The sequence below is a fragment of the Solea senegalensis genome, linkage group LG14 (assembly GCF_019176455.1).
Source record: "Solea senegalensis isolate Sse05_10M linkage group LG14, IFAPA_SoseM_1, whole genome shotgun sequence".
In the NCBI taxonomy this organism is placed as follows: domain Eukaryota; kingdom Metazoa; phylum Chordata; class Actinopteri; order Pleuronectiformes; family Soleidae; genus Solea; species Solea senegalensis.
This window is the reverse complement of record NC_058034.1, coordinates 3,550,227-3,574,379: the sequence shown is the minus strand read 5'-3', so window position 1 is coordinate 3,574,379 and position 24,153 is coordinate 3,550,227. Positions and strand designations below refer to the sequence as shown.

General features: G+C 39.8%; 2 protein-coding genes across 4 annotated transcripts; one reads left to right on the top strand and one right to left on the bottom strand.

The window, feature by feature from the left end:
- Positions 1 to 543: 543 nt before the first annotated feature.
- Positions 544 to 21,687, top strand: arhgap45b (Rho GTPase activating protein 45b). 3 transcript variants are annotated; one of them, XM_044044189.1, is made up of 25 exons: positions 544 to 1,048; positions 2,539 to 2,697; positions 3,700 to 3,943; positions 5,263 to 5,445; positions 8,962 to 9,102; positions 10,187 to 10,271; positions 11,195 to 11,267; positions 11,384 to 11,447; positions 12,535 to 12,666; positions 12,882 to 12,943; positions 13,072 to 13,182; positions 13,871 to 13,951; positions 14,032 to 14,199; positions 14,597 to 14,734; positions 14,827 to 15,020; positions 15,148 to 15,263; positions 16,304 to 16,390; positions 16,521 to 16,622; positions 16,717 to 16,880; positions 17,377 to 17,565; positions 17,646 to 17,783; positions 18,534 to 18,805; positions 18,906 to 19,143; positions 20,227 to 20,329; positions 20,803 to 21,687. In XM_044044189.1, the coding sequence occupies exons 1-25, from the start codon at positions 755 to 757 to the stop codon at positions 21,237 to 21,239; spliced, it is 3,975 nt and encodes a 1,324-aa protein (XP_043900124.1). In that variant the 5' UTR covers positions 544 to 754; the 3' UTR covers positions 21,240 to 21,687. The 3 variants fall into 3 exon arrangements, with proteins under 3 accessions (XP_043900124.1, XP_043900125.1, XP_043900126.1); XM_044044191.1 differs by lacking the exon at positions 544 to 1,048 and adding an exon at positions 1,118 to 1,322; XM_044044190.1 differs by lacking the exon at positions 2,539 to 2,697 and having other exon boundaries at positions 548 to 1,048.
- A 321-nt stretch (positions 21,688 to 22,008) lies between these two features.
- On the bottom strand, positions 22,009 to 24,060 carry polr2eb (RNA polymerase II, I and III subunit E, b). The gene is made up of 8 exons (XM_044043434.1): positions 23,870 to 24,060; positions 23,240 to 23,414; positions 22,989 to 23,104; positions 22,757 to 22,837; positions 22,619 to 22,677; positions 22,440 to 22,518; positions 22,282 to 22,350; positions 22,009 to 22,146 (listed from the first exon to the last, which is right to left on the bottom strand). Exons 1-7 carry the CDS (start codon positions 23,924 to 23,926, stop codon positions 22,285 to 22,287), a joined length of 633 nt encoding a protein of 210 aa, XP_043899369.1. The 5' UTR covers positions 23,927 to 24,060; the 3' UTR covers positions 22,009 to 22,146; positions 22,282 to 22,284.
- Positions 24,061 to 24,153: the final 93 nt, after the last annotated feature.

Sequence of the window (24,153 nt, the reverse complement as noted above, 5' to 3'; positions counted from 1 at the left end):
GTCATATTATGTATTTAGGGGTTGTCAAACTCAAATGACCTGTCATCTTTTGGACATCCAGTCTGGGCCTTTCTAGAAAAGAAAATACACAACATTCCATCATGATATCACAATTAAAATATGAATCTGTACTAGCATTCTTTGTAAGTGAGCATTTTTGTTCTTTATGACTTAAGAGGGCAGTATTTGAAGACATTTTGGCTGATCCGCACCACGTTAAAGACCTGGTTTTAGGGTTAGAATTAGGTTTATGTTAGAGTTAGGCACTTAGATGTTTAAGGTAACGATAACGGGCGAGGGTATTATTTATTATTTATCCAATGTGTCCTCACTAAGATATAAAACAAGTGTGTGTGTATGTGTGTGGGCGCGTGCACGTCTGTTCGCGCACGTGGCAGGTGCACAAGGCGGTGTGTATCGTCATCAAAAGCTTCAGGTCACGTGGTGAAAGAGACGCACGTGTGTCGAGATTAAGTTGATTAGCGTGACTTTGATCGCGGTACCGCTTGTTTAGACGCAGTTATCTCTGATGTGACGTGGGTTTGCGTGTATATTTTCTAAAGGACACGGGTTGCTGCGCGCGTGAAACCGAGTGAAACACCCATAAAACCCAGCAGAAGTTTGTGAAGTAAAGTTGTGTGTTTCTTTAACGGAACTGAATGTGCGCGCAGCAGAGCGGATGCAGAAAGCAGCGCACTGACAGTTTGCGGTGAGCTGTCTGTCTGTCTGTGCGTCAGTGAGCCTGCGCGGCTCGATGTACGACAGCAGCGGCAGCAGCAGGAGGAGGAAGACGGACAGACACACTCCGTGGCTACAGGTCGGTCTGAATGGCACCGAGGTCCCGCTGCTGAGCGCCGGCGGCACATCAGCCAAGTGGAGAGTCGGGGGGTGGGTGGGGGGTCTCTACGTGAAACTGCGTGAAGTCAGGATGGACGGGAAAGGCACTTTGAAGATGTTCACGCGAAAGAAACGGGAACTGATCAAGACGCCATCCATCTCGAAGAAGAGCCGAGCAGGAAGCCCCGGGCCGCAGAGCAGCGCACAGTCTGTGAGTGGAAGCAAGCATCACTTCTGGTTTGTGTGTGTGTGTGTGTGTGAGAGAGAGAGATGACCTTCAGTTGGAGAGGACAGGGCAACAGAGAGGAAGCTCTGGACCAGGGTTATCTCTGTGTCTGTGTGTGTGTGTGCGCGCTTGTTCTTATTGCCTCTGTAGGACCTGATAAATACACCGACTCTTTAAGGACCATTAGTCCTCATGAGGACCAAAACCTTGTTCTAATGAGACAGAACCACATTTCTGAAGTTTGCGGTAAAGGTTAGAGGTAAGATGTTAATTGTATTTAGGTTTAGGATTAAACCAGGCTAAAAAAAACAACAGTTTTTTAAAGTCATTGAGTAGAGACACAAACACTTTAAGTTTTGATTTAATCATTGTTGAGAATTATGTCATCAAGGTGAAAAAGTGAAATAGTGTTGGTCTTATGCTGGGCAATAATTCAGTAACCATATATTATATTATATATATATATATATATATAAAAAGTCCAGTTGTGTTTTGACAAATGTTACAATTGTGAGATGATTCATAATTGGTGCAACTTAAGTGTTACAAACTTTCACAATTATCAAAATCATGATTGACATTTTGTGTAATTAGTCAAACAAATAAATAATAAAATGTACTCATCTGAATAGTGGTATTTTGACCGGTGAATTCCCACGGCACTGCATCTTTTCAACTTTATGGTGTTCTATCATACTTTATCAAAAAATTGCAGTGTCTTTCGACCTAGTGTGACCTTACGACCACTTGTTCGTATTGTGTTTTAGAATATATATATATATATATATATATATATATATATATATATATATGTGTGTATATGTGTATATATATATATATGTGTATATGTATATATATGTATATGTGTATATATATGTATATGTGTGTATATATATATATATATATATATATATATATATATGTATATTCTAAAACAATAGTGTACACATATATATATGACTGAAATATATATATATATATATATATATATATATATATATATATATATATATATATATATGTATATATATATATATATATATATATATATATATATATATATATATGTGTGTGTATATATATATATATATATATATATGTGTATATGTATATGTATATATACATATACATATAAAAAAAAATAACTCTCCTCACAGACACATTGTTTCCCATTTTAAATCACAATTTGCTGGTTTCTTACACTCGAGCAAAAATCAGTCTTTAATCATCTGACTTTGATGGGGATTATCTATAGGGACTGAGTTTAACCTTTTCCGTTGTGATAACTTTTCTAGCCATATCGCCCAGCCCTACGTTTGTCTGAATGAAACCATATAAATCCAGTCATCCTGATGTCACCAGGTTAAATATTCATATAATTGTGACTGTGCGTGTGGGGTTTTCACCCATGAGGCAGTGGCATCGGTGAAAACTCTTGCAAGACCAGTTTTGACTGTTGTCTGGTGCTTGGTTAGAGTGAGGACACAGCCATAGGGGGAAGGAGCATGCTGAAGCGAGGTGGCAAGAGTAGCTACAACCCTTACTCTACCAGTCAGAGAGTTAAGAAAGCTGGGCTCAAAGGCAACGACAGTCTGGACATACTGCCCAACAAGCACAGCGTATGGCTCAAGCAGGTATGTGTGAGTGTAAGTGTGACTGACATAAGCAGCAAATGTAGGTGGATGTTTTAACTGTTTTGTGCTAGAAACTGCGTTCATCCGTTGTATCACTGAGTAGTAGTTTTCCTTGGCTTTGCTGCTGATGCACCTGTTAGGCCCCAACACTGAGAGATGCATGACCTGTGACGCAAGTCTGTCGTATCTGGAAAATTAAATTCACTAACCCAACTAGAAAACTGGTTCCATGGCATTAGTAAATTAAGGTAGTTTCCACCTCTAGGACTTTTTATTTAGTCACACAGATATAAAATCAACATAGTCAAACAGTTACATACAGCGATGACTGAATGAGGCTCAGATGACACAAAACAAACGCTTATGCATGTCCTTTTTATTTTTTTTGTTTTATATAGCTATATGATCCATGTATAGTGTATCGTGAAGTTCCCTTTGATTCTCACCACTAAGTAATTGAGTAACCATTTGGTCCATAAAATGTCAGAAAAAATGTTGATCAGTTTTTTCCAAACTGGAAATGATGTTTTGTCCTCAAACCAAATGATTAAATGTTAATGATTTCTTATATAAGGAGCAAAGAAACATCAAAAACCTTTTTTTAATTATTAAAAAAACCCTCAGATTCATTGATTATCAAAATAGTGATTCATTTAAAAATCGAGTAAATGTTTCATCCCTAATTATTATAATAACTAGCATTATGAATGACGCGTATTGTCTCTTGTCTTTATTGATATATTTAAGTATTGATATTGTAAATATCTGTTATTGAAAGTCTGCTCAGTTTGCCACACCCAACAAGAGCTTGGAGCCAGGAAGTGTTACGCAACACAGGATCTTGTGAAAGTCTTCGCGCATGTGTTCACTAACATCAACAGTGTCACTCATGTTTGAGGCCACTGGAGCAAAGAGAAGTCACACTCTTGTTTTTTGTTCCATTCAGGAACGTATCATGTGATCGTCTTGACCTTTTTCCCCCCTCTACCTTTGCTCTCTCAGCTGTCCATCCTCCAAGAGCGGAAAGATGCAGGTGACATCAGCCTCTCCTCTTCCCCTTTGTCTACGTCCTCCTGTTCAACACTCACTCCGTCCTCTGCTGGGCTCCAGGACACCTCCATGTCCTCACCCGGTACCCAGAGCGTACAGCACCTTAAGCTGCCATCGATGCAAGGGATGAGCTGCCCGTCTCCTGTTTCCACCCTGAAGAGACCCACTGCATTGAGCAGACACGCGAGCGCTGCAGGTGTGGGTCAAACTCATAAGTACCGGTTTGAGTGTATTAAAGTCATTTTATATAGCACTTTTCAAATTGATGGACAAAAAGGCAAAAGAAAATAAAGAAAATTAGAGGATAAAAGGATAAAGATCAAATGATAAGACAAAACACAAAAACAGTATAATAGCATAAACACTAAGTGTTGTGTGATGCCTTTTAAATTAATTAGTGTTAACTGTGTTTTCAAGATGTGTCCATTTTAACACCCCCTCCCTGTGTCGTATTCCTGGAAAAACTAAGTGGAAATGTTTTGAAAGCTCGTACTTCACCAGTTGAGATATTTCAGTGTCTTCATTTTTCTCCAGTACAGTACAGTATTAGTAATTTAATTTGCCCCAAGAAAATGTTCCAAGGCTATTCCTGTTGTTGCTTTCCCTGCTAGCTGCTAGTCAGTTGTTCCCATGACTTGAATATTTGAACATATGAAATTTGTTATTTTTAAATTTTTGTCTTTTTATCTCAACAGAAATTCACAAGTCCCATTTGAAGGGTACTGCATCATTGAGTGATGATTCTTTTTTCATTCAATTACCTAATTCTCCCAAATTTCCAAATGTAGTGAGGAATAATCATGCTAACATTGTGAGAAAACGTTGTGAAATAAATTAAACAAGCAGCAAACTTCACTTTAAAGAAATAGTTCTTTGAACATAGATACAACTTTCACACATGCTTGTTAAATATGAACTTGCAGTTGTTTAGCTTTAGCATAGAAAAAGTTAGCAAGGGGAACCATTAACCCCAGCTTTGTTAAAAAGCTATCATGTCCAACTAGCATGTAAAGCCCATTTGATAACACTGTTTAAAGCTTAAATATAAAATACATTTTATTATTTATTAACAATTCTACTTCACCTCAAGTCACCTGAATTTTGCTAAGCTAACTGTGAGCTGGCAGCAGCTTCTTATTTTTTCACCCAAATTTATGCTAAGAAGCCCATTTGTTGAGCTGAATTAAGCAAATATTGATTTCTTCTCAAGCAAATGAGCACAAGGTTCTTCCATGGTTGAGAAGAAATATAAGGTTAGAGGTGTGACATGCATATAAACAAACGTTTACACACATACATGCATAAATAAAAATACAGATAAGCACATAAATACACAATAACACACAAGATCATAAAACAACACACATTAAATACTAAATGACATGCAATATAATAGTAGTCATTTGAAATGTGTTTTGGCAATGTATCTTTCAGTTGCAGCATTGTTAAGTCTATGTTGATTCATCTGTAAGTTAAATGCATATATGCTGAATGATGTGCTCTGTGTCTTCTCAGGATTCCCACTTCAGTCATGGGTGTTCTCAAAGGGCCAAGGGAAAGGGGCTTTGACCCCAACTACTCCATCTGAGAGTCCAGAGAGCACAGCCATTGAAGTGGAAGACATCCCGGCCCTGCTGAGGGACGTGGCGCGTTTTGCTGAAGCTGTGGAGAAACTGAAGGATGTGGTTCTCACTGAAGGTATGACACCTTTTTTGTGCCACCCATCTCAAATCATTCCACAGAAACCTTCCCAATGAGTTCAAATATTTACCTTGTAAAAACTGTCAAAACGGGTTTGGTTTATGTTTCTTTTATGAGCTGTTACAAGCACAAGAAACTTTTCTCATTTCAGTTTGAACCCAGTGTTCTGGGAATAAGCTGCAGTCAAAGAATTTAAGACATGACGGTATGCCCCGTGTTTGTCTTTGCTCCATTTTGTTTGTCAGTTTGGTGACGGAACAATACCGTCTTGTCTCCAGCTTCCCCTTTTGTGTCGCACACTCCAAATCATTTTGATAAGGGCTTAAATGAGGAGCAACCCATCAAAGGTTTCTGTCGGTCTGCATCATTTCTGTACATTGACACTTTTGGGTATGATAAGGAAGGTGAAGGGAGAGGGAGAACGGTGGTTAGAACAACCCTGCAGAACCAAGGCAACAAGTGACTGAGCTTCCTCTCTCCAAATGAAGGGTTATGTTTCTGTTGCACCCACAGAGTTAACCGCACTCTTGTCTCCAGCAGGAAGCCAGCTTCTTGTTTACTGAAGCCTCATTGACACTCTCCTCTTCTCCTCCTCAGCAAAACGGAAACGTATACTTTCCTCATAGAGTAAACACCACTATTTAAAGATTTAGTCTGTTTGTTTCTGAAACACTTTTTAAATATAACATAATTTTTAATATTATGTATTTCATGACTTATTTTTATTACATGTCATTTAGCAGACACTTTTATCCAAAGCAACTTACAATGGAGTACAATCAGCCACTGAGCCACTCCACCCCCCCATAATAATGATGATGATGATGATAATAATGATGACCTGGGTGTACCTTTTGTCCCTACGTCAGCTGGGATTGGTACCAGCAGCCCTGCGACACTCATGTGGAGCATTAAGTGGTAGATGATGAATGAATGAATAATAATATTCTTCATAATCCTCTTTGTGTCCACATAGCCATCAATAAATGAAGTTGTCTGGGGGGGAAGAAAAGTATTCTTGTGTAGTATAACACATGCATGAGGGCAATCAGTTTGAGTGAGGTGTATTCACCTCCGCTACTCCAGGTGGCGATATACCCACGATACACCCTCTTTCAGCTTGTTAGTATTAGGCGATTTTTGGTTTTGCTGACTAAATCTGCATCTACTTTAAAATATTCAATTATTTAAGCCGACAGAGCATAGAATTGATTTCCTTGTCAATCCCTGAATTTCTCCATATCTTCGTCGCTTTTGTCATATTCTTATGTGTAATGGCTTCTTCTCTTACTTCCGGGTGTTAGCCAGGGTAGGAGCTGTGGTGTGTTTGTATATCACCCAGGCCAGCTCAAGCGAGTGTAACTCCCGTCCAACCGAAGGCATACCTGCAGTAGTAGTTCAACTTTCAATCACGTTACCTGCGTGTTTTAGTCTGACTTTGAGAAGTTAGCCAAGTCTACCAATAACACAACTAACACAATAATACGTTTTTTCTAATGTCACGTAATCTGGACATTGTCCAAGTGAATTGCACAGATAGGTAAGTTGGTTGGCATATTGGTTACCAACAGGCACACCACTGAATTATAGTTATTATTATTATTATTATTATTATTATTATTTTATTGATCGTGTTTATTACAGTATTTGGAGAGCAGTACTTATTTTGCAGAAAAATGCATTTATAGCTTTTAAGTGTTTTGGAAACAAATGACCAAACAGTTTGCCACCTGTAGGGCTGGCAATTATTGTATATTATGGTATACGAATAATATCTCAATATTTCAAGGCTATGTCCTGATATATGAGCTATATCTAGTAGATTAGCTGGACACAGGCCATTTGACCTGTGAGAAGCATCAACTAAACTCGAAAAAGAGAAGTGACAGTACATTGTAAAAACTGTAATATACTCTAAGATAAAAGAAAGTATCTACCCTAAACTGTCATTTCTATAGCTGTTTTTGTGTTATATATTTAAACACATACAGTTGTTACCTTTTTAGATATCTGGTGTATTTCTTAGGCTTTTGTATTAATAATACTATTTGATATCATAATATTTGACTGAATGGTTCAATGTCAGAGCTACAACAGCCCTTAAAATCAGGAAAGGATGTGTCTTGCATGATGAAATCCAAAATCTACGATGTCTGGTCTCTAAATTCCAGTATGGATATCGATATATTTCCCAGCTCGAGCAACCAGCTACACAGACTGAGTTCAAGTCATTACAGCCTTGTGTAATGACTTGAATTTGTGTGGTTGGGAAACATCGTCTGTGGATAAGATGAGATGGACAGAGCTTTGGTTTTGTATTTTTCCGTCTGCTCCTATCTGACTCTGGATCTATTACGTTCTCCACCCAGCGTTGGCTCTCTAAACAGGAAGCCATGATGGATAGTCTCTGACACAACAGCCTTGTCCACACTTCCTCCTTTGATAGGTTGGCTACATCATCGTGACCCAATGTCTCCTCCTCTTAATCAGCAGCACAATCAGAGTTTGGATCTTGTCTACTGCTTTGCTGCAATCGAGAGAGTTCCTTAATCTCAATCTAAGCTCTGCTTGCATTTTAGGTCCCACTTAATTTCTTTAACTGCAAACTGTTGTTTAAACTGAGTGTATTTGATAAGGTGATTTGTTTTCTTTAGCTACTGACACCAGAACTGTGCTCTTATTGTCTGCTGTCACTGCTCAGATACATTCAAACTGTGGGAGGATAGAGGAACCGGCTGCACTCTGGCCTCCTCTGTCAGCTATGTGCCTCCATCACGTAGTTCAGTAGGAGGAGGCCAAATTGTGCAACTAAAAGCTGACGAAACCTGTGTGTCTTTGCGTAGGTTGTGAGGACACATTTTGGTGGCTTTTTTATGGTTATTATGCTTATAATAACCATACCTTATGATTATGGCTGTGATGGTTAAGGGAGTTTATTTGAAATATGCACTTGAATGTGTCACTGGTGAAATCAGAGGTATGACCTGACAGATTGTGCAGTTTGAGCAGTGTAAAATGAAGTGGGAGCTTCTTAGTTTAGGGTGATAACAAGCAGCAAAAAGTGTTATTTGCTGCATTATACATGTGGTGCACTTCACTTACTGACTTAAGACTTTTTGACTAGTGAATTTGTAATTCTCTAAGAGTAGGCATATAGCCCTGTCCTGAAGGCCTCACAAAGAAGCAAAATCACTGTACAATGAATTACCATTCATTCTTTACCAACATTCTCCTGTCTGGGTCATTGGGGGATGATGGTGCCAAATCCAGCTTACACTGTGTGAGAGGCCCCGGACAGGCCACCACTCCTAGCCAACATACACAGAGACGAACAACAATTCACACTGGCATCCACATTTACTGCTATTTAGATTCTCTCATCAACCAAACCCCAATTCATACCGACAGATAAAATGAAACCTTCACCACAAACGTATAATATCCCACAAATGCTTCTCTATCCTGTTGCTAACTTCATCTACCGCCTCTCCGCCATATTTCCCTCCCATCCAGGTAAGGAGAGTCAGCGACCCGTGGCCCATGAGTGCTTGGGTGAGGTCCTACGTGTGCTGCGTCAGGTCATCAACACCTACCCTCTGCTAAACACTGTGGAGATCCTCACTGCGGCTGGGAAGCTCATATCTAAAGTCAAAGGTAAATATTTGCAAGGAAAGAATATTTAAAAGACCAGTGTATAGACTTTAGTGGCATCTAGTGGTGAAGTTGCATTGTTACAGTTATTGAAAGCAGCTGAGCACTTCATCAGTTGGTGTACAACATCATGGTGGACTTGGTGATAATTAAACTTTATTTTAAATACCGTTTTATGTATCTGTTGATTGATTCCAGGGGTGTGAATAGCCCAGAAGATATTGCAATTTATTGACTTTTTTCTAACTGCAAAGCGTATTCCCAAAGTTAAACAGCTGCATGATATGCAAGCCTATTATACGTATAATTTAATGTAATTTTATTTTAAAATGTTGTTCTGTTTATTTCATTGGGAAACATTCTATCTCATCGTCGTCATCCTGGTCACACAGTATAGCTTTGCTTTTACTGCTTTGGCTTTAACTGGTGCCACAAGAGTCATTTTTATTTACTTTTTCACTAAACCTGAGAGTGACGTTTGCATTAAGAGCAGCAGGATGTCCCACAAAAGTGCTGTTTCCGGGACATGGCCTCTGCTGCAGCAGCTGCAGCAGGGTAAGTGACGGTGTGTTTAAAAAACATTGCAGTCAACCATTCAGCTGCTCTGTCCAAGATAACAGTGCTGTCCAGAGATGCAGCCTCTGTTTTTGGGTTTATTCGCAGCAGCTGAAGTGTGTTCATCTTTAGTTTGAAGTAGCATTTATTGCTTTTAACTTCACCTCAGGCTCCTCAGTTCTGGATCTATCTGTGTCTTTGTGAAGCAACACTTAAAGGGAGGAGGGGGATGAGAAATATGTATCAATGTTGTAACACAAAACTTTTTGTTGCTATGCTGTATAAATAGTTTTGCCCCACCTCCCTCAATACTACACACTGGATGTTAAACCACTGAAACAAATGTATTTAGGACACAGCTATTTTTTTCTTCTCTGTGAAACACAGTTTACGGTTTAGTCAACAGAACATAGTATCCTTAGGTATTATACAGTTGATCTTATGGTGTGATGTAACTGATGTGCAGGCGTATAAAATGAATGTTTTTGGTTTATTTTTGACATGACTGAAACCTGACGTGTATTTTTTTCAGGTTTCCACTATGAGGCTTGTAATGAGGCAGACAAGAAGGAGTTTGAAAAGGCAATTGAAACAATTGCCGTTGCTTTTAGCAGCAAGTAGGTACCTGGTTTATGTTTTTATGTGTTATTGTTAAATAATCCCTTGACAATCCTGTTCCTGTGGTATTCGTTTCTCCAAATATTTGTTATTGATTTAGCTGCATCCCTTGCCAGTGAAATAGCGATCTTTAGCTGTACTTTTACAGGCAGGATGTGTGTTAACGTGTACGTTGTAGTCTGTTGTTGGGAATGAGAGAGAGAGAAGTGCAATGATGGTGACACATTTGCATGAGGCTGAGCTGAAAACAGGAAGTGGTTTTTCTTCTGCTGGGTGACACAAACCAAAACTTGAGGTTGTTGTTCACTACCTGGCTGCTAAAAGAACAGATTGCCACAGACAGGAGAGTTGGATGATAAAGACGAGTCAAAGGCCAATGAATTTAAATAGACAACTATGAAATCATCAAAGTGATGAATATGTCCTTAAAATTATATATTAAAGTAGAAAATATGTTTACTTTGTGTAAGATAAGTATATTGTATGTTTATTGTGCCATTTTGGGTTTAGATATCAGTCACAGAAGGAAGTGAGCAGGCACACATGGTTGAAATCTGCCTGACAAGTCTGTTTCCTCATTCTGATATTATGATTATTCTTCTGTACATGAAGTGTAAAATCCAAGCGTTTTCATTTGTTTTGCCTCTTTAACAGTCGTCCTCTGAAAGAGGTGTCAAAATTATGTAAAGTGGATAAGGAATTCAATACAATTTTATAAAGTCCTACTGTATAAGAACAATAGGTCATGTGTTGGGCTGAAATAATGCAGATAAAACTTATTTTTCATAATTTATGAACCTGCTGAGGTTTGTCCAATGGTTTTCCTTCCCTTCAAATCTGCTCTACAGTGTCCCCTGCTGCTTATTAAAATTGTAGAATAGTTGTGCTGATGTAACCGTGTCTTTCTGTTTCTGCTCCTCAGTGTCTCAGAACTGCTGATGGGAGAAGTGGACAGCAGTACATTGCTCTCTCTGCTGCCCACAGAGAAAAGCAGGGTCAGTGAACATTGATCACAAAGCAACCTCAACATAAAAAGACATTTCCACTCCCACTTTTGCATTGGGTGTAGAGAAAATGAGTTAATGATGGTGAGTTTGTTTTTGTTGTGCAGTCGATGGAGAACTTGTACACTGCGACAGATGGTGGTCAGTTCAGGAGCGACCTGCAAGACATGGGTAGGAAATCAGTCACTTCTCACTTTCCTACTTTCACTGGGTTTGGTGTTAGTTGATGTCTGTGTACTGTCATTCATTTATTTTGGAGAGGAAACTATATTTGGCCTCCATTCACTTCATGAAAGATTTTACATGTTCATCGTCTGACATTTTGATGTTCACATGAGACGCAATCACAACAGCAGGAGAATGTCTTGAGGATCCGGCTGAAGTGGTGTCGTCTGGCTTTAGCAAGATGGAGGCCGGACACTCACTCATTCAGTCACTGTAGCGTAATTGGACTTTCTTCTGCAGCGATCTCACATGAGCTCACTTGGATATTATGCAGAGATTTGATTGGAGAATGTCTGCTGGTGCTTCTGCAGACTTTTGCTTTCTCGCATGGATAATCTCTGGAGAAAATCTGAACTGCATCTCTGAAAGTGGCTTAAGAGAAACACCTGATCAATTAAACAACTAAATGGCAGAGTTTATAAAAAAAGTTTTAGAGATTTGACTACAGTGAGTTTAAAATGACGATCGAATATCTGCATAACCAAAATAAATACTAAATATTTGAGATGATCACTGTGAGTTACAGCTCAGATAATCACTCATTTTCCTAAAAAAAAATGCCATCTGCAGACATGAACGTGTGATAATGTCTGGAGACAATTCTCCACTGGAATTTGACCACATATAAGAAGTGAGACGCATCCACAACAGCAGTACAATCTCTTGAGGTTTGGGCAAACAGGAGCCAGGTCACACACACTCCCCACCTTGCAGTTTTTCCTGCTGTATTGTCATTTCAGCTCAGTCGGTTATTCAGAGATTTGACCAGGTAGTTGGCAGAACAGTCTCTGGAGAATGTTGGGAGCGACTTCTGCAGATGTTTGCATTCTCACATATAGCAGTGCCTCTGGACAGTTTCTGGAGAGTGTCCACACTTTAGTGCATGTACAGCATGTGGCAGCTTAACGTCTCATCCACACAGAACTCGTCTTAAATGGTGATGAACAAAACATTATCACCAAAATAATATGCTGAATGTTGGAGATTTTCACCTTGTTTGTGCAGTGACTCATGTTTGTGTGTTGACGTGTAGGCCGAGGAGAGGAAGTGGATGTGATCCTCCAGCACAGTGAGGGAGGAGTGGACTCTGCTCTGCTTTATGCCAAAACCATCTCCAAGTACATGAAGGACCTGATCAGCTACGTGGAAAAGAGAATTTCACTCGGTAAGTGTTAGAGCCAAATGAGTTGATTGATCAATGTGTTTAAGAAATTAGAATGATTTCACAAGAATGTTTGAAAGAAATGAGTTTGACCCTTTGCAACTTGATCTTCGTTTGCATTAGTATATTCTGATTTATAGAATAAATCAGTTTAATCAGTATCAGAATATAAATGTACCACACATTACATTGTTATTTGTGTTCTTCTCTTTTATCAGAGACTGAATTCTCCAAGGGCCTCCAGAGATTATACCAGTCCTGCAAACACAGCATAACGCATGTAAAGCCCCTTTTTCAACCTTCTCTCAACATTTTTTTTGTGATACACTAATGTTTAACACAAAAATACTTCAGTGTTTCATTTTGTCAGTTGGTTTTGGTTGAATATCAAATCCTTTCTTCCTCCAGCCCCACATGCCTTTGTTCTCCATCTATTCTCTGGCTCTGGAGCAGGACCAGGAGCAGAGTGTGGGGCTGCAGCAGGCCAGCACCACCCTGCACAGCCAGACCTTCATCCAGGTGACAGAACAATTCACTTCATCTGTTTAAAAATGCTGTGCCAGGTTAATATTCTTGGTGTTATTCAACAATAATGCCATAATAACCTTTCAGTGTAATGTAAAGCAAGTGATCTGAAAGAACTGGACTGTACCTCAGCTTTGACCAATCACAGGGCAGTTCAAATGGAGGATACAGAAAACTTTATTAATCTCTGAAGAGCAATTTATGCTGGTATAGTACGGTTTAACACAGGTTTCCACAGTCCACTCTAGTATGTATACATTCACACTAGATGAATTTTAAGTCTCGGAGGAGACGGTATGGTATATGGGAAGAATATATCTACTATGCACATGGGCGGGCCAGAATAGCTCAGTTGGAGGAGCTTGCGCCTTGTGGGCAAAGGGCCCCTCCAGTAACAATACAGGCAGAAAACATCTTGAAACTCTAAAAGTGTGTGTGTGTGTGTCATACAAATCTGTCTTCGCTTATAAGTTGGGAGGGGCTCAGGACATCGAGCTATGATCCATAAATATTAGTATTTAATGACCTGAGGACTCATCAGTTACCTATTTTTCTAGGCATTCTGCCAACTGCAGCTTTAAATCACCCTGCAAGAGTCGCTCATAACCTACTGCTGTTTTTAATACCAGAGTGTCCTGCTCCTGTGCACACTGTGTTGATCTGTTATTGTTATTCCGTGCAGCCTCTGATGCAACGAAAACAGGACCACGAAAAGAGACGGAAGGAGATCAAAGAGCACTGGATTCGGGCAAAGAGAAAACTGGTGAGGTCTCATTTTCTTTATATGTACAAACACGGACCCATTTGTCTCCCAAGCAACGATAATGTAATGTTTCTATTTAGATGGAGTGTGAGGCGAACCTGCGTAAGGCCAAGCATGCTTACATGGCTCGCTGCGAGGACTACGACAAGGCCAAAATGGCGGCCTTTCGAGCTGAGGAGGAGGGAGGAGGATCTACAGCTAAATCTGTGGAGAAGAAGAAACGATTAGAGGAAGAAGCTCGTAATAAGGTCTTTATCTGCATCTTCTGTTTGTCCTGAATGTGTAGATTTAGAGCAGTCGTTCCCAAACTTAAATTGTTTAATATAAATACAAGAAAATATAATAAAGTATGAGGGTGTGGTTACCCATAGAAGTACCCAGAAGAATATCCACTAGTAAAAAATAAAATAAGAATTTCTTAGAGTTGCACACAAACACCAATCAGTGTTAGTGAATTTAACGCATCCTTATTCACAACTAGTTGTGAACACACAAACTAAGCAACAACAATGGTACCTTTCTCAGGGCCACACTCAAAAAATCATTAGATAATTATCTCTGAAACCTTCTCTGTACTGATATTAAAAAAAGAAAAGGATGTAATGAGATGCTTTTATTTTTTAATGGTGCAATATGCTTGTGCAGGCAGATGAAGCTGAGGCAACCTACCGAACATGTATCGCAGATGCCACCACGCAGCAGCTGGAGCTGGAGCACACAAAGGTCACCGTGCTACGACAGCTGCAGGACGTCATCAAACAGAGCGACCAGACTCTTCGCTCGGTCAGAAGAATCACAAAAATACACTCTGACACGCCGCCATTCCTCATTGCTACAGCTTACTGACGATTGCTGAACCTCTTCTCTTCCTCCAGGCGACCATCTCTTACTACCAGCTCATGCACATGCAGACGGTAGCTTTGCCCGTCCACTACCAGACTCTGTGTGAGAGCAGTAAGCTGTACGACCCAGGACAACAGTACGCCGCCCACGTCAGAGACCTGCAGTTACCAGAGCAGCCGACTGTTCACTACACATTTGAGGCCTACTCCGCCTCGAGCTCATCACAGTGAGAACTTCAAAGTTTTTCATTTGAAAAGTTTGACATTATTTGCTGAGAGGTCACAAAAAGGGTAAACATTAAATTCTACCGCTTTGAATCTATTGACTGTTTGATAATCTTCTCATTGGTGCAGCCATGGCCACAGACCAAGGAACGACAGTTTCAACACAGAGCAGAGCCACACGGACAGTCCTGCCACTGGCTCGGATACAACAGTTCCTGACAGAGAGGCAGAGGCTCAACGCAAGAGTAAGTGATGTCGCCTGCTGCTGTCTTCTAATATCAAATTACTTTGACCGGACTGCATCCAGGATACTTACTTGGAGCTGCAGGAAAGAAACAGCAGCAATTGTAACTGAACATGCAGGCTCATAGTCCGGCAGTTGTTCAGGAAGTGCTTTTTGATCACATTCATGAGAAGCCAAAATCTTGCTGAGAAACACAGATAGTTATGTCATAGATGTAATCAGCATTGCGTGTACTGGTTTGGCAGTGGTTTAAATGTAAGACATTTGTTTATATTTAAACATTACAAACTACAGCTTGAGAACAGACATACAGCTAAACGTAATATGCCGTGTTAAACAAACTATGGCTTGGTTCAAAAATGTAATTTTCAGATTCATATCAAGCATCATTTTTGAAAGATCATAATATTGATTCATAAAATCACCAGATCGACTTTTTCATATCTACCATTTCCTTTAGCAGTTTTGAATTGATTCAGGAATTCAGATGCACTACAGAGCTCCAGTGCATTTGAAGACTTTTGAAGAATCCAGCTATTTTTAATCCAGTCAAGAGTGAGAACTCTACAAGGAGGCAGTCCTCTGCTCATGATGTCATGTTTCTCCCAAAAATGCATTCATGTGCTGAGGAAGAGATGAGAAAAGGGAATGCTTCATGAGGCAGCAGTGGACAAGAATACATACATCACTGGTGGCAGCTTTAATAAAACAATTAACCTTTAAATGACCTTTTTTGTACACATTTTATTCCGTTCTTATTATGTCAAGAGTAAAGTTTTATGTGCATTTTATCTACACTTAAAAATATTAGGATTATTGTAAATGGACTAGAAAATGTACGTATGTAGTCACTCACTCAATTGCCTTCTCATGGAGGGATTTTCAGCTTATGTATCTTTATAATGACCTTTTTATATCAAAGTCTATAAAGTGACAGGGATCGCAGTAACCCTTGCTTAGTTTTAAAGCTGTTTTCCTACATTGTCCCAGACTAATAAACCAATAAGAATTAGATAAAATACTAACTTTGGCTGTCCACAGGGCAAGGCCACAAGTCTTGGGGTTCAACAGTGAGCGATGACAGCGTTGGAGGAGATGGAGGCCTCGAGTCTCCTACCATCAGCACAAGTAAGAAACACCTCAGATTCACAGTAACATACACTAGTCTCAGATTCTCCTCATCATGCACAAAGATAATAACTTTGCTCTGCTGAAATCTTCCCTGCATATCTTGGACAATGTTTTTGTTGATTTGTAGGTGACATCAGTAAAATTGCTCGAACATCGTCCACTGGAACAATGTCGTCCAATGAAGACGCAGATGAGAAAGACGGGAATGTGACTTCATTTGAAACTCCAAGTAAGATCATATTGTTGATCTTGCATTTAGATTTTTGTTGATAAAACATTTCCTTGGCTGTGTGAGAGCCTCTGATGTTTTTCTTTCTCTCCAGATATCAACGGCATGGATCCTGACGTGGTTGTGTCCACCAGACCTTTCCGTAACATCGGACTGTCCAAAGCAGCTCAGACTCACCGACTGAGGAAGCTGCGGACTCCTGCAAAGTGCCGCGAGTGTGACAGCTACGTTTACTTCCAGGGGGCAGAGTGTGAGGAGGTCAGTTCTTCATCCTGACATTTGAGTCCAGTGAAGCACTTGTGTGACGTTATTGTATGTGCTGAACATGCATACTATGTTTGTTTATACTCAAGGTAACATTCTGGGTAACCCAGAGAAAAACAAAACGAGTAGTAAAAGCAATGACAACAGAGACATAGGATTTATTAATGCTCAAGGTGAAATTGTGTCATGACAGAATTAGGACACTTAGAAATAGGCAAACAGTGAGGAAAACAACTAACACAGTAAAACAAGTAAGGGTTTGTTTTGAAAAGTCTGATCAGTAACAGTATAAGATAGCATTGAATATAAAAATGACTTTAAAACCTTTAAAAAAAATCTTTAAATAAATAACAGTAGGAGTAAGGACATGCTGTATTTTATTCCATGAGTGAGCTGCGATGAAAGGAAAATCATTTTTTCCGCCGTGGTAGAGCTTGAAGTATCCTATTGATGTTTTAGACAAGGTTCTTGAAATCCTCTCTGTCCTCAGTGTTTCCTGGCGTGTCACAAACGCTGTCTAGAGACTCTTGCCATCCAGTGTGGCCACAAAAAGCTGCAGGGTCGTCTGCAGCTGTTTGGCAGAGAGTTCTCTCAGGTCGCCAGCTGCGCCAGTGATGGAATCCCCTTCATCATCACCAAGTGCATTTCTGAGATTGAGAGACGGGCACTCAAGATGAAGGTGAGTTCAAGTTTGGACATTGTGCCCGACTCTGAGGAAGACGGGACTGTCCGATAATAACCACTGCTTCCTGCCTGCAGGGAATCTACAGGGTGAATGGGGTGAAGACTCGTGTGGAGAAACTGTGTCAGGCCTTTGAGAACGGAAAAGAGCTGGTGGAGCTGTCCCAGTGTTCACCACACGACATCAGCAACGTTCTCAAGCTTTACCTCAGACAGGTACACGTGCATGTTGACAAGAAGTTGTTTTCCCTTGGATTGTACTCTAATCCTGTGTGGATTTGTTTATTTGAATCTGCAATAAGTCAAGCTCAGTGCCATAAAATATTTTAACCATGCACTTTATACACACATGATTGCAAATACTATGCACTGCATATTCAGTCCACTTTATTAGGTACACAGGACAGATAATAAAGTGGCACCTGGTGTGTTCTGCTGCCGTAGCTCATCTGCTTCAAGGTTCAAGGATGTGTTGTAACATATGATTTATTGAATTAACTTTTTTATCATTTGAAACCAGTCTGGTCATTCTTCAGGCATTTTACCCTGAGAAATGCCACTCACTGGATATTTATTTGTTTGATTGGACCAGTAGATCAGTAGTTGCTGAAATTCTCACACCAACAACCATACTACATTCACTTAAATCACCTTCCTTCATGAGGTAACAGTAAGTTATAAGGGTATGTGCTGTAAAACAAGTTCAATAATAGAAACAGAATAAAAAACATAATTAATACAGAATAAGTAAAGCAAAAGTTACAGATGTGTCTAAAGTGAAATTATGAAACAAATATAGATGATTTAGGAGGATAGATTTACATTATGAGCAGGTCAATGATGTACCTAATAAAGTGGCCTGTGCTCATTTAGAAATTGTGGAGTTTTTAATTCAATGTAAAGAATTTGTCATATTGTTTGTTTCATGCTCAGTTCAACTCTGTTTCCTTTATCCTTGTCCACCAGCTGCCGGAGCCCATCATGCTGTTCCGCCTGTACAACAGTCTGATGGGTTTGGCCAAAGAGAGTCTGCACAGTGACGAAGAAACACCAGAGGGGGAGGAGGCAGAGTCGAGCAGTGTGAACCCAGCAGCGGGCAGAGGGTCTGAGCTGGTAGATCTGGGTCCAGACACCGATCCAGAGGTTCTGGTGCTGGTGGAGAAACTGAAGGAGCTTCTCAAGGAGCTGCCCAAGACCAACTTCTCTTCACTGAGATACATCATTCGACACCTGCGAAGGTCCGTTGCCATGCAGGAAAAACAGAGCGGACTATCAAAGCTCAGCACTGTTAAAAGTTAAGAAGTGCAGAAATCATTCCTCTACTTTCTCTTCTCCTAGAATCGCAGAGCTGGAGGAAGATAACAAGATGAGTCCCAGTAACTTGGGGATTGTGTTTGGACCCTCGCTGATGCGTCCACGTCCAACTGGGGCAACGATATCTCTGTCATCTCTGGTTGATTACCCGCACCAGGCCCGCGTCGTGGAAGCCCTCATCGTCTTCTATTCATCCATCTTCCAGTCCAAAACCTCTCAGACACATAAAATCTGTCGCTCTGCTTCGTCCTCTGCTCAGCAGGTATGTTTTAAAGGTCCAGTCTGTGAGTTTTAGTGAACTTAAATGTGAGACTGCAGAGTGCAATAAAAGAAGGACTCAACTTTCCTTTTTCCACGTGTTCAAGTCAAGTCACCTTTATTTCGATAGCACATTTAAAACCAACCAGGTTTTAACGTTCTTTACAGGGTAAAAGGTACAACAACAACAAGGTCTTCACATACCAGAAAGTATGTAAACACCATTTCACAACAATCACTCTTTCACTCTCGTCTTTTATCTTCTTTGTTGGTTTGCAAACATGGGGGCACAAGATGTGGCCTTCATAAAGCCCTTTAAAAAAATGGCATATTTTAAGGTTATGAAAACTGAGCACATTTTTATTTTAATGCAAATATACACATATTTATGGATAGTATATTCAATATCTGCCAATAAACCCTTCTAAATATTTCACTGGACCTTTTTAATAAAAAAATACTCCAATTACCAACTTCATGAACTAAAATTCAGCTCTGTTGAAACGTGCATTTATATTAACTTTTAAAAGCACATATTAAATGTTTAAAAGAATATGAGCAATTGACATATGGGATAACAAACTGATATTTCGTCATTAAAAGGTTAAATGTTAAAAGTTAATTGGGTTAATCTCAGTACAAGAGATAATATGGTAATGCCCTTTGTACTGATTTTCAGTATGCTTAAATCATTCTGGCGTTGTCATTATCTTTAACATAAATGTCTGTAACCACAATTTTTAAAAAAGGGATGCTGTTTGTTCATGGACCTTTTTTTTTATTAAAATGTGTTGTATTATTCGGTTGAGGCTTCAGAGGAATCCTTCTCATTTTACAAACCTCACTTTATGACGGGGAAGAAGAAACCTTGACATGAGTCAGTCATTTATGAGTGTGAACATTATCTGGTATAAAGGTGAGTAGCAAATAAAAAGGTTGAGGATCTGGTTGAGGATTCAATCCTGTGTACTGATCAGTAACCACCTCTGTCTCTTTTCAAAAAACATAAAATAAATGTGTGTTTACACAATGTGTGTTATGTTATCTCATTGATATCAATCTATATTTTCCCTGGGTTCTGGTTCAGGGTCCTAATGCAGAGGACAAGACGACGAGTCCTGCTGATGGAGAGGAAGATGGAGGGGAGCAGCAGAGCAAACTGGACTCTGACAAAATGGAGGAGGGATGTGGTGAGTTTCCATAGAGACCAAGTAAATACAATCATACGGTAGATGACGTAAATCCTGCAGCGTTATAGGTGTTTAAAAAGTGTCTACAAGGCAGACGACAAAATCTCTAAAATAGGACCTTGTTAAATAGGAATCATCTCCATTATAGTAATACAGAAATTGCACATTTGTTTTTTATTTCTTCATTATGAGTTTTCATCCTTGCCATGTTTTTTAAAGTTGTCTTGCACAGGCGGAGACTGTTGTCTCCACCTGTGTTCATATGAAACAAATGACTTCCTGTGTGACTGAGCAACACAGGATCCAAACACTGCTATATTTGTGTGAACTTGTGTGGCAATAGTTTGAATCTACTGGACGTTTGTTTATATTTAAAAGTTAATAACAGTTTTAGAACTGCAAAACAAATGTACTCTCGGGTTTAATTAGAGTGACTTAACTGCCTGACCTCTGGCCTCTTAATCTCCATTTAGAAAGTTCTTTGGGCTCTAGTGAGCAGCTCTCTGACTCTGAGTTGGATGACAGCGGTCAGAGAAGTACACACTCTGGTGGCCTGGTGAAGCAGGAGAGTGTGGTGAGTGTGGATGATGACCAGCTGAGCTACAGGGACAGTCTGGACCTGTCCAACCAGTCTGCGCCTCACACTGACCCAGACCAAGATGTGGATCAGGACCAAGATGACCCAGAGGGTAAAGAGCCGCCTGCTGTGCCAGACAGTGGACCCCCAGATGATGACACAGGGCCAGAGCAGAATCTGAGCGCCTCCCTGGCCGAGCTCAACGTGAACCAGTCCAACAACAACTACCCGTATTCCCCCGTTTTGAGCCTGTCTGGGCTTCCACTGGCACGTCTGTGTGGAAAGAAATTGCCTCTGACCAGGAACAGGGGCAGCGAGCCAGAGTTTGTCTGATCATATCAGAACATCACTGTGTCAAATCTGTGAGATTCATTTGATTGACAGGAATCTAGTTTTATTTGTTAAAAAAGGAAACGTGAAACCTAGAGGGTTATTTTATACAATTATTTTTAAAAAACCTGTGTGGATGTTTGCAGCTGTGCAGTCTGATCCTGCCACTGAAACCTCTGTTCGCTTCTTGCTGCTCAATGCATTTCTTCCTGTTATTTACAACAGATTTGACTCATTATATAAAAGTGTTGTCTATTTTTACTTGTTTGTCTTACAATCCAGGGGAAGAGGTGTGTAGCAGTCCAGTCTGGATGTGTGCAATGCAATATTAAGTAAATTCTCTTTCAAGTGCTACGGGTTTAATATCGGCACACAAGTTTTGCCGTTTCTTATAAATGTTGCTGTATTGCCTTTTAGGTCTATTTTAAATAAAAGTCTTATTTTAAATGTATCCTTGTTTTTCGATTTATGATCCGAGTACATGAAAATGGTAACTGTTACCACAACGCAAGCAGGAACAAAACAAGTGATGATAATTCTGTGACTTCCTGGTCGTGGGGAGGGCACCAGGGAAACAGTTATCAACCGTGGGTGAGAACGCTGATAACATTAGGCTGAAGCAGCATCACCCAGCATGCCTTTCAAAAGGAAAAACAAGGTAGGTATCTTAAATCACTATAACCTAATGTAGCATGATTGAGTGAGAATGCAGTTATGTACGTTTTTAGCTTTGAGCTGAGATGTGAACTGAAGCAAGGAAAACACATTTTCATATTGAATTATTTATTTTACAAAATCTAATAACGTGAAATATTTTAACAAAACAGAAATAAAGAACAATCCAGAATTTCAGATTTAACATCTTCAGTATTCATCAATCTTCCTCCTAAATGTCGACCCAGAAAAACACCTGGAGCATAAAACATAGACTTTTTAAAGCATGTTATAGACCAGTTGTCTCCATGGCTATGACTTTTTTTTAAATGAGATCTTTGAATATTAAAATTATAGTTTCGTGCTCAGCACAAATTTGCATGTAACATACCTGTCACTGGACCAGTCTGTACGTGATGTACCTCCCAGCTGTTTCACTGGGTCTAATGATCTTTACTACCTGGAAATGTTGAAGAAAAATTGCAAAATTATCATCCACTCGATTTTTTTTTTTCTACGCATTAGTTAAAAAAGAATGTCACGTCGTACCTGTCCTCTTTTTAAGCCAAAGTAACGAGCCACAGGGTCTCCTGCCTGGATCCTCGGCAACTGACTCTCTTTTAATTTACTGAGGTAAAAATGTTAAGAAAAACCAACAAATGCACATTCTTACTGGAGACAACTTAGAGGAAATCTTTGAGTAAATAAACAGCAGTTTTGAAGGATACTATCTGGCCAAAAGTTCAGTCACTTCCTCTTTTGTCATGACTATGTGCTCTGGAACAAGCTGAAAGACAAAGAAAGAATGTTCATCTGAGGCATTTTTGAAATAGACTGTTAATGAGAGAACCCAGTGTGTTCTTTACCTCATGCTCTGTGATGTTAATAAGCAGCTCCTGTTGTAGAAACTGTTCCAGTATGTACTTGGGCGCCATGTCAACGAGAGACTGTAAGATATTTCCATAGATTTGGTTTTGTTTATAAACATTTCTGCCAAAGGCGTAATATGCAAAAACCACAGCATTATCATAACATGTGTTCTTTACTTTATAATCATCAGCTGGATTTCTTTTACAATTACCTTAAATGGTTGCTTACCTGTTTGGCTGAGGGCGTCATGCCCATCTGCACAACAATGATGGCCCGTGTGATGTTCTCTTCCTGCATTCGCTGACAGTACATCTTAATTGTCTTAATTCCTACCTTTTGCTCCTCTGAAAAGTGAATCAAAACATCAGAAATTAGTGTGCAACACATCATTTTAAGACTTAACAATTGTAGAGCTGCAACTAGCGTCTATTATTATATATAGGGGGTTAAATATTTTAGTATTCTGGGTGTTTACCTACCAGGAAAGAAAACAAACATCTGGTCGGTGGGGTCATCGTTATGTGCCACCAGCACAGTGAGGTCTGTGCGTCTGGGGTGACCCTCACTGGGTTTGTCTCCAAACTGACTCTTGAACTCATCCAGCGTCTGGTCCAACTCGTCCTGTGTCACCAGGTAGCCCCTGTCATGGCACAGCTAAGGAGAGAAGTGAAGTTTTTGTAAGAAACTAGTGTTTAAAAACCGAAGAACGCTACACTAAAACTCCAATGTAGCTCTAACAGTGCTTGCAAGGTGACAAACTAGTTTTATCTCGTATTTATTTTTTTTATCTACCAGTAGTAATTGACGTGTGTTTTTACTTGTCTGCGAGTACTACTGACTGCAAAACAGTACTGTTCTAATCTGATATCGTCTCCTCTGTATCATTTGAGAGTAGAATTTCCCTAATCCCTGTAGTGTAATAGAGTAGCGGAGAGCTAACAGCTACATGTACCACAAACATTTCCTGTAGGTCAGCTGCGTGTCAGTAAATAAAACACAAATTACCAAACGCCTCAAAATCCAACGTTACACATCACAGACGCCGCCATTTCACATACACTACATGCTAAGCTAGAAAGCTAAAATGAAAACAATCCAATTACACGCACCTGCATGATGGTTTTGCGAATCCTCCACAGTCTGTATGTTTCCTCCTCGTCATCCATGTCGTCTCAAATGTTTTATTTTATCTAGATTTACTTTAGATATGTATATATTGTTTTGTTTATCCCTGTACTCAAGCGGACGAAGCGGCGCACGTTTTAAAATTGAGGACGCAGCCTGATGACGTGAGCAGTGACGGCAGGAAATGTACGAGTCAAAAACTACCTAAAAAAACATCGGGTACAGAGGAGGATGAATGTGGTTTGGATTTTTGAACATTAAAACGTTG